At 34.9% G+C, this 10,904-nt stretch overlaps 1 protein-coding gene across 1 annotated transcript; it reads left to right on the forward strand.

Annotated features, from left to right (window-relative positions):
• The first annotated feature begins 646 nt into the window (after positions 1-646).
• On the forward strand, positions 647-8,525 carry LOC137622996 (uncharacterized). Its single transcript, XM_068353616.1, has 5 exons — positions 647-892; positions 2,837-3,024; positions 3,916-4,036; positions 4,701-4,916; positions 8,347-8,525. The coding sequence occupies exons 1-5, from the start codon at positions 832-834 to the stop codon at positions 8,475-8,477; spliced, it is 717 nt and encodes a 238-aa protein (XP_068209717.1). The 5' UTR covers positions 647-831; the 3' UTR covers positions 8,478-8,525.
• The last annotated feature ends 2,379 nt before the right edge of the window (positions 8,526-10,904 follow it).

Here is a 10,904-nt window from a genome sequence, read left to right on the forward strand (position 1 = left end):
CGCTCTGCCATGGGAACTTAGAGTCTTAGACGCACAAGGAAATTCCCTTTAATAACTAGCCCAGGCCGGCCAGGGACTCGAACCTATGATCGATAAAAAATAAGGATAAACATTAGACTGTTTTGACCACCCGGCAATTAGATAATAAAAAACAAATGAAGTTAACTAAACTTGAGTAAAATTGGACAATCGTTGCTGGAGGAAATATAGCTGACATATAAGGATGACAAAGAGAAGCAGAGAGAGAGAGAGAGAGAGAGAGAGAGAGAGAGAGAGAGAGAGAGAGGATATCCTTTTTTGAAAAGTCAATTGTCGACTGCAAGACGTCATCTCGATCACAAAGTAACAAAAAGATTAGCGGTGAATGAAAATGGGAGTGGTTTAATTCAAAAGCACTTGATAATGAATTAACTATATATATATATATATATATATATATATATATCTAGTGAATTAGATGTATTTATCAATAAACCTTTTAATTGATTACTAACGAACACATATCAAGCCTACTGGAGTGTCCTTGTTTGCATTTCCGTTGCTAAAACAAAGACGTTTAATCAGCTTAGAAATCCGGTAGGAAATGTGAGCTATATTTACATTTTCTTCTGATCCCAGGACGCCATTAGTTCTTTACTAGTTCTTTACTAACCTACAGAGAGGTAACAAGACAAAGCCTCTTCTTCAGCAGTGATTAAGTGAAAAGAAAAATCAAGTGAAACTTTTTCAGTGACGAGCCAAAGAGGAACCATAAATTCATTTCTCCAGAGGACTCAGAAGTGAGTTTGACCAACTGGGATCAATTTCTTGACAGGATTCCAACGACCAACTATGGTGAAACTACTGCTCTTCCCTTTTGCACTGATTCTGGCCTTTGTGTCTGCTCAAGCAGGTAAGAATCACTTCGCTTTAAGGTTAAAAGGGACTTTTTAGCCATGGTAACCAGATCTTCCTAGGAGGAGGACACTCCAAAATCAAACCACTGTTCTCTAGTCTTGGGTAGTGTCATTGTCTCTGTAATATGGTATTCCACTGTTTTGGGGTAGATTTCTCTTGCTTGAGGGTACACTCGGGCACACTATACTATATATTTTTCTTCCTCTTGTTATTTTGAAGATTTTATAGTTTATATAAGAAAGATATATTTTAATGTTGTTAATGTTATTGAAATATTTTATTTTATTTTTCAATAAGTTTCTTGTTGCTATTTTTTTTCTTTATTTCCTTCCCTCGCTGGGCTACTTTCCCAGTTGGAGCCCTTGGGATTATAGCATCTTGCTTTTCTAACAAGGGTTGTAGCTTAGCAAGCAATAATAATAATAATAATAATAATAATAATAATAATAATAATAATAATAATTAAAATAATAATAATAATAATAATAATAATAATAATAATAATTTATGATATATTTTAGTAAGAAAGAAAAACGTGGGTCTTATAAATGCCTTGAAATAAAAATTAAATGTAAATGGCCTATCATAGTTTGCTAGAAATTTGGAAGCAAACGATTCTTTAAAATAAAAAAAAAATAAATCAATATGAATTTCGAAACACATGAAGGATTTCCAGCAAAGCTTCACACAACTTCATGACCGATCTCACAAGGTCTCCCCCTCTTCGACGGAGGTTATGATTCCATTTTTTCAAGGGGATTAACGTCAATTTATTGAAATTATTATTATTAACGGAATCATTACGGTAATCATTTAAATCATTATCATTGAAATTATTAAAATTAATTTTCATTCGACTAACCACAGGAACTATTTAAACAAATCAAACGATAAACTTTGAAATGTGAATGCAGGTATCATTCAAAAAGGCAGTTCAGTTGCATATTATTATTATTATTATTATTATTATTATTATTATTATTATTATTAGCTAAGCTACAACCAAAGTTTGAAAAGCTGGATGCTACAGTACCCAGAGCTCCAACAGGGAAAAATAGCCCAGCGAGGAAAGGAAATAAGGAAATAAATAAACTATTTGAGAAGTAATGAACAATTGAGATTAAAATATGTAACTACCAAAGATGAATACCACTGCAGCCCACTCTCCAGTGACTGAATCCTACATGCACAGCCCTTCGCCAAGGACTTGGGCTAAGAGCCAGTAGTAAGAATTCCTTCATGACGTCATGAAAATACGGAATAAAGTGCTTGCTTGACGTTCATTATCATATTAAACATATGACAAAAAATTAGAAAGAATTTTTAAACTGTTATTAGATGAAACTATAAGAGAGATTACTCGAGTGCCATATGTGGATGAGATTATGGTGAGGTGTAGATGGAGATGGTTTGGGCATGCTCTTCGCACTCCCCAAGAGAGATTAGTTCACAAAACTTTTAACTAAGCTCCACAAGGCACTAGAAGAGTTGGAAGACCCAGACCTACATGTTTGGCGTAAAGTAGATGTTGAATGGAAAAGTATTGATTTAAAACCTCAAGCTTGAGACGAATGGCCAAATCTAACCAAGACCATTGCGTCGATATGCGTAGGATGATGATGATAATGATGATGATGATGATGATGATGACTAAATACTTATATTTCAGTCGTTGTCTTCAGACTTTGAGACACTACGTAGCAGCTTCTTTTTACTACACGAACCAAATTAACCTATTGATGTTTGGAATGGCGATATCCTGTCTTAAAATCTTCACTAAATTCACAATTTATTACTTCCTAAAGACTAATTATTTTTCATTAGTTCCTAATAGAGTAATGAAGAACTTTTTTAATTCAAGTTAAAATTACAGTATATCTTATAACGCGGTTTTCTTTAAGCATTCTTTTACAATGTCCAAACTCATTCTCTCTTCCAGATGACAAGTTTTACAGCTCTGATGCGAATAATCCATTCAACTTCATAGTGCCAGCTTCTTCCAACATTGTTCTAGCTTACTGGACCAGCGATATAAACAACGAAATTACCTTAGAAGGATTTGGAGATACATACAATTCAAGAGAATCAAATGCATGGAATTTCTTTCAATTTTCTAAATTTGGTAAGGTAAGTATCAAAAGTCTTCGATCACTCAATGAATTCTCTGACCCCACAAAACCGCAATGATGCAACCAGGAAATTAGAACAAAAATCAGTTATTGGTTATTACTTTAAAAAAAAAATCTTTTGTGAACACTTTCTTTAGCTTTCAAAGTTATATATTTGTTTCATTTTGAATCAAAGAAGAAAATTTTCAAGTTAACTTTGAATACAAAAGACTTAGTTCATTGGAAAATCAGTCAAAAAGGATCTCTTAACGGTTTAAAGGTCCTTTATGAATGGCAGAGGCAAGGGACAGTGACAATGCCCTAGCAGGACAATGTCCTATGCACATTTTGGCACTAGTTTCATGTAAATTGGATGAAAATTGACCACGATATAGCAAAAAGATGTTTTTGACCTTTACATGGCCTTGAACTTTGACCCAATAACTTAAATAATATAATTAAATTGTCGTTGGATCATGGACAATCATTCCACCAAATTTTATGAGATTCGGTCAAATACTTTTTGAGTTATGAGAATCACAAACGAACAAACACACAAACATAAATAAATAGATACACGCCTATCAAATCATGAGCCTTCGCAACGAAGTTGATAAGGTAATAAAATTCTTTCTTAATGGTTCTTTCAAATTCCAAATAAATATTCATACTCACTTTTGAGCTACCGAACACTCAAAGGAAAGAAACCATTTCTGAACCCTGCTGTTAGTTACATCATTAAGGTATTTTCTGCTTCTATGTCTCATTAATTGATAAGTAAAACTATAATAAAATTGGTTTACAACTGATCTTTCTAACAGGCGAATAATTGTTAGCTTAATATGACAGATATATCTAGTGTCGTGGAAAATTTTAAATGCAATGTCTTTTCAAAGTTTTTCTTTCCAAGGTAGTGATAATTAATCCACGCAACAAAAGATATCAGGTACTTCGGTCATATGATTTAAGAATCACAATCACGAGCACCAAAAAGACCTACTGGAGAAGTTGTGACAACATAACTCAATGTGGTGAGTCCATTTTTTTTCATAATATCTTTTGGAAAGTCCTCAATTTCTATATATTCCTAATACTGTATCATGAAATTAATATATTCACAATGTTAATTAAAAAAATATTTCAGTTTTATCTCTACGCTGTGTGATACTCAAAATACCTAATAATGTACACGGCAGACAGATCTTGTAGTTCCTGTAGTGCACAGGGTTTCCTTGTGTGACAGGACCTGGAAAACAGCTCTTAAAGTAAAGTCGGGTCAATTATGGTCATTTGGACTAACAACAGAGTAAATGCCTCTGTCCCATCCTAATATCTCGTGTTTTTCGTATTCTTTCTCAGCTCACTTTCTTAGTACCCTCCATCTCACTAGCTCTGCGATTTGATTTGGGCTGTGCTGTTTAACCAGTGGGGATACCTTGACGGGGTGAAAGTGTTTGAGTATATCTAAGATCAGCAAAGCTGTACTAGTCAAGGCCACCAATGCTAGGTTGGTATAATGTGAGCGATCAGACGAAAATCTACCGCCAGCACCAATCCGCACTTGCCAGCATGATGGATGAAAACTGGCCAAACACCAAATATGAATTGACATCTCTGAAGTCTTTGTCCGACTAGAAACTAATGCATTTTATGTTGTTGTTTAAGCTAAGCTAATCTAACAAAACTCTATTGCAGTTCTTCCAGCACCAGTTCCCCTTGCAACTGAATGTCCTGTTGGTTCAACAACAAATCAAAGCAGCATTGTCTCATCCACTGTCCCAACGCCAAGCACCAGAGAGACTGCTCTGGAAATCACATCAATGGTTTTACTAAGTATCTGTTGTGTGTTGGTCGCGATCGTGACAGGAATGGCTGTTTACATCATCCGAGGGAGAAGAGCTTCACTTAATGGTAAATATTTGCTGTGAATAAGTATTATTCTCTTTAACACTAACGATTATCACTGTTTCAAAGTGGGCAGTTTCCTCTGCTGAAACTGAAGATTTGCTTAACCCTATCTTAAAGACAATTCCGATGTATTATATGCACATTCATTAACATAGATAAGTGATAATACAGGCAATAGATATATTCCTACAAACAATCCTGACATTCACATAAGCCCAGAAACTTACAAGCAGCTTAATCGGAACAACTACACTTTTTATTCGATGGCACAAGCGGTGGTTGAGAACCCAATGCTACGAGAAACCTGATTTTTAAAAAATTAGTTTCTGCCAAAATTACAGCCTGATTTCGTACCCAAAATATTAAGGATTCAAATCAGGCACAACATTTTACATACTATCAAGTTAAAATCAAGTTATGTTGTTATTGATAAAGGGGTTTCTCTAATGGTCCCATAATCTGTCTCAGGTACTCTGAAACCTTTAACCCTGTGATGGAAAAAGACAAGTATTCCGTCTTGGATGCTGCAGCTGACAGAATAGATATCTGTTTCCTAAAAGGAAACTTATGAGGGTTTTGGTAGACTATTGGAAACGTCCCTGTCTGGCGATATGCTGGACCGGGGTTTGGGACTCGCTCACAAACTCGATAGTTTCTAGTAGCGTCTGCAATCTGACCCAGTCCTTGTGAATTAAGGAAGGCGGCTTTCAGGAGAGTCTATAGGTCTACCTGCTGAGTCATCAACAGCCATTGCCTGGCCCTCCCTGGTCCTAACTCAGGCATTGATCATACGTATATATGATCAGTCACTAGGACATTATTGCTGTTCCTCGCCTTTGCAATTCATGAGCGACCTTTAAATAAAAACAAAACGATGGATACGAGAGCAAACTTAAGTAGAGGATATTCTAACAATGTGTAAGGAAAAAATGGACATGGGCGGGACATATAATACAAATGACAGATGATAGATAAAACGTCAGGAATAAGAGAATGGGTCCCTAGAAAATGCGAAAAGAAGCAAGGGAAGGAAGAGAAGACGATGGATTGACGAACTAAGAAAATTTGCGCGTATAGACTGGCATAGAAAAACAATAAACAGTCGGGATTGGAGTTCCATTTGTGAAGCCTTTATTCTGAAGTGGACAAGTAACGGCTCATGATGATATATATCATCATCCTCCTCTCCTAGGCCTATTGACGCAAAGGGCCTCGGTTAGAATTCGCCAGTCGTCTCTATGTTAAGCTTTTAACTCGATACTTCTTCAGTCATCATCTCATACTTCACGCTTCATAGTCCTCAGCCAAGTAGGTCTGGGCCCTGAAACTCTTCTAGTGCCTTGTGGAGCCCAGTTGAAAGTTTGATGAACTAATCTCTCTTGGGGAGTACGAAGAGCAACCTAAAACATCTCCATCTACCACTCACTATGATCTCATCCACATATGGCACTCGAGTAATCTGATATACACATACACACACACACACATATATATATATATATATGTATATATATATATATACAGTATATATAAATATATATATATATATATATATATATATATATATATATACAGTATATATACAGTATATATTGATATATATATATATATATATATATATATATATATATATATACAGTATATATACAGTATATATTGATATATATATATATATATATATATATATATATACTGTATATATATATATATATATATATATATATATATATATATATATATATATATATGATAATTTTTTTACTAACTCAGGATTTTCATTTATTCAAATAAGCCACACTTGCCTTTTAATATCCTATTCACTCTGACATGAGATCACAAGGCAGTATTAATACTAAAAAGAATCTCCCTATAGGGTCTGGGGCCCCGTGGAAGAGTTCTTTCAACATTAGAAGTTTTTTGAGGCTTATTTGAATATACAGTATATATATATATATATATATATATATATATATATATATATATATATATATATGTATGTATATATATATGTATATTTATATATATATATAACTAGTATACCCGAGGTATCGAAAATAATGTCTGAATATTTAGATGATGAGTACATATACACACAGATTCAATCCTTCACACCCCCCTCCCCCCTTTCCTAACTACAACCCGCGAGTTCGACAATTTGTGGGGGAGTGTGGTTTCCGAGTGTATTTTCCAGGGTACACCCTCCCACAAGGGTGCTGCGACTACAGTGATATATATATATATATATATATATATATATATATATATATATATATATATATATATATATATATATATATATATATTCAGACACTCTTTATTATAGGGAGATGCCATTCAACATGGGGTAGAAATAGGAAAAAAATCAATATGAATGTTGTCCACATAAATCCAAAAGTATACCGTTTTCAGGGAGAATCTGGTTAACATTACATAAGTTTCTAGTTCAAGTAAAACTAGTTATATGCTTTACTACCTTAAGATGAAGAGGGTTCTATTACGGAAATGTATAATGAGTTAACTAACAAAAGCTATTCTTTGTACTAACATCATTGCCTGTTTTAGGAACCACCGATTATCCCTTCTAAAATTCTGTGCTCGAGTGTAGCCGCAACCAAGAGATCTCTAACCCAAGCCAGTGGAACACCATGGTATAGAGGCAATTGCCCTACACAAGACTAGAGAACAATGGTTATATTTTGGGGTGTCCTTCTCGTTGAAGAGCTGCTTACCTTAGCTAGAGTCTCTTCTACCTTTATAGAGTGAAAAGTAGTCAATGAACAAGTACACCAGTCACTTGTTGAGATACCACCGTTAGAGAGTTATAGAGTCTTTTGACTGGCAAAACAGTACTACATTGGATCCTTCTCTCTGGTTAAGGTTAACTTTCCATTTGCCTACATATACACACCGAATAGTCTGGTATATTCTTTACTTATTCTTTGCTGTCCTCACACTCCACTGAGGACACAGAGATCACCAAAATATTTTTCTCAACCAAGGGGTTAACTACTGCACTGAAATCGTTCAGTGGCTACTTTCCTCTTGGGTAGGGTAGAAGAGATTCTTTAGCTATGGTAAGCAACTCTTCTAGGAGGACACTCCAAAATCAAACCATTGTTCTCTAGTCTTGGGTGGTGCCATAGTCTCTGTATCATAGTCTTCCACTGTCTCGTGTTAGTTCTCTTGCTCTAGGGTACAATCTGGTACACTATTCTCTCTTTTTTGTCTTCCTCTTGTTTTGTTAAAGTTTTATATATTTTATATAGTAGATATTTATTTAAATGTTACTCTTCTTAAAGTATTCTATTTTTCCTTGTTTCCTTTCCTCACTTTGCTATTTTCCCTGTTGGAGCCCCTGAGCCTATATCATCCTGCCTTTCCAACTAGGCTTGTAGCTTAGCAAGTAATAATAACAATAATAATTCCGTTTCAGAGCCTGGATCGAACATGAATACAGAGGCTATTTACGAAGAGGTCGAGCTGCCAGGCAATGTTTCCAGAGCACAACAGAACCATGTAATCGAAAACGTCATCTATGGAGCAGTGATTCCGAGACAGGCATGAGGACAGGGGTAATGCAGGGTGATCCTCTGGCTTTTTGGTGTTTTTCATGGATGCCATGAACACAGTGTGGTGGAATAATTTATGTATTATTTTTATTTATCTTTTGTTTGCCAAATCCAGAGAGAGAGAGAGAGAGAGAGAGAGAGAGAGAGAGAGAGAGAGAGAGAGAATATGTATGTGTGTGTGTGTCAGTGAGCGAGAGGTAGTTAGTGTATTGATTGTTTGTTGTGAGAAAGACTGTTGGTATAAATGATATTGTTTGTTTGTTTTTAGTTAGGTTACGACAGTGTTGAATGTCTTGGGTGAATGGATTTTTGATTTGACTGCGGCTAGAGGCAGTTGTGTTTGTGAATGCTGGATTATAATCTTTATTCTTTTACCAGCGTGGAGGTGTTTGATTATTTTTTGAGTAAGGACAGTTTTGTTTATATTTGTTTGTCGTGATTGTGAATGATAAGAACAATTTATTATTTATCTTTGATTATAGTGCGATAGTTTAGTTAGTTAGGAGTGTTCGTAAGTGTTTTTCTTTTTTTTTTTTTTCATTTGCAGGCCGTAATTCCTCCTTTGGAGAGATTAAATTTATTTTTTTGAATGCTGACCAATTGTTGATGACCTGAATTGTTTTGAAGGACCTGATTTGACTGTTCTGTAAGATTATGACGATGATGATGATGATGATGAAGATGATGATGATGATGATATAAAGTGCCCAAATAAAGTGAAGTAGGTGTAGCAGATTGCCACAAAATTATCTGTCTGCCACCGAGTGTTGCGTCTGCCAGAGAGTTGTGGCATTGGCCTGTAAGGACTGTTGGCCCTTGTGTGGACAAAGAGGTCCACACATAAACAAATATTGGTTTTGTTGTGTGGGTAATTTTAAGTTTGTTATGGTTTTTCTTTATTTGAATGGTGGTTATTGTATATTTAGTGTTAAGATTTTGAATGCAGTTGATTCTAGTTTTAAGTGTTAGTTTGTAAGAAATATAGTTTTAAGGTTATGTTTGGGTTTTGTTTCCCTTCAGTCTAAGAGTCCAGTTTATGATAACGTAAGGGGAAAGTTTGTGTTGAGGAAACAATTGTCTGTTAGAGTGATCAAGGGTGTGGGGGTTGCTTTTGTGTGCATCCCGCCACAACAGGAAGAAGGCCATAATCAATATGCAAGTTACGTCCTTTCAGTGGCACGAACAGAAAAAAAAAGAGTACAGATAAAATGAATAAAATTCCTAACAAAAAATCTTAGAATCTATCTTACACAAGAGAAATTTTCACTTTTTTTTTCTAAGTCAATTGCACCTGGAAAAAGATCACGATGATTTAGTTGGAAGGTGAAGCGTTGAAAAAATTCCCTGCTGTTCTCTTGGAGGTAAATAGAATATAATAAATCTATTTGGTGATATCATGTAATTGAAAAGATGTATTAAGGTTACACTGATTCAAAGAGATGATGACCGAGATCCGACTACTCAGATGTGGTAAAAAGTAGAAATATTGATGATTCACTGTAAAATCTCTGCCACAATCTCTTTCTGTATGAAATATCTTTATTTTTAGCCAAACAACATTTCCTTATGCTGAAAATGAGACCAGAGCTTAGAATAACTGGTCCTAATCTGAAAGGAAAATGTTATGTAGGTGGCCTTTTCTAAGTATCAAAACCCTGTATGGTTTTCATTTCATTGTGGGCACCTTTATTTAATTATTTCTTTAACCTTACAGACTTTATTCTAATGTATGCATATTCAATTTCTGTATTTACATTTTCGTTACATAGTGGCGTAGCTAGAAATTTAGGGTCCTGGGGTAGGGGGGGGGGGGCTCACTTAGTAAAGACAACCTACCCCCCTTACCGAATAGTAATTCTAATTGTATACTTCCATTTTTTTTTCTGACCCTGCTTTGGAGGGACCCCTCTCTTGGAGGCCAAGGGGCCCTTTTCAAAAAGGTCCCCCACTCTTAGTTACGCCACTGAACAGACTTATACTTGCTTCACAATTTACTTAAGTTTCCAATTAATCTTCATTTATGCATCAATAAGGAGAGACAACTTTATTTAAAGCCACATATTATGTGGATTTAATGAGGCTCTTACTTTCATGTGTGGCAAATAAAACTGTTCTCAAAGACCTTGGAGTTTTCATGAGGATTAGGAAATGTCTTTGTGTAATTATAACTGTTTTTAAATGAGTCTTTGAGGAAAAAAAAAAATAAAGAATATTCAAAATAGCATTATTATTATCACTTATGAATTCCATCTTTTTATTATTATTATTATTATTATTATTATTATTATTATTATTATTATTATTATTATTATTACTTGCTAAGCTACAACCCTAGTTGGAAAAGCAAAATGCTATAAGGCTATAAGCCTGAGGGCTTCAACAAGGAAAGTAGCCCAGTGAGGAAGGGAAATAAGGAAACTAC

Source organism: Palaemon carinicauda, chromosome 2 (assembly GCF_036898095.1).
Source record: "Palaemon carinicauda isolate YSFRI2023 chromosome 2, ASM3689809v2, whole genome shotgun sequence".
Taxonomy (NCBI): Eukaryota; Metazoa; Arthropoda; class Malacostraca; order Decapoda; family Palaemonidae; genus Palaemon; species Palaemon carinicauda.

Bases quoted from the DNA above. Each gene is read 5' to 3' on its own strand.
- LOC137622996 (XM_068353616.1), top strand. From the start codon at position 832: ATGGTGAAACTACTGCTCTTCCCTTTTGCACTGATTCTGGCCTTTGTG. The intron at 893-2,836 runs GTAAGAATCACT...TCTCTCTTCCAG, and splicing joins CTTTGTGTCTGCTCAAGCAG to ATGACAAGTTTTACAGCTCT. The intron at 3,025-3,915 runs GTAAGTATCAAA...TTTCTTTCCAAG, and splicing joins AATTTTCTAAATTTGGTAAG to GTAGTGATAATTAATCCACG.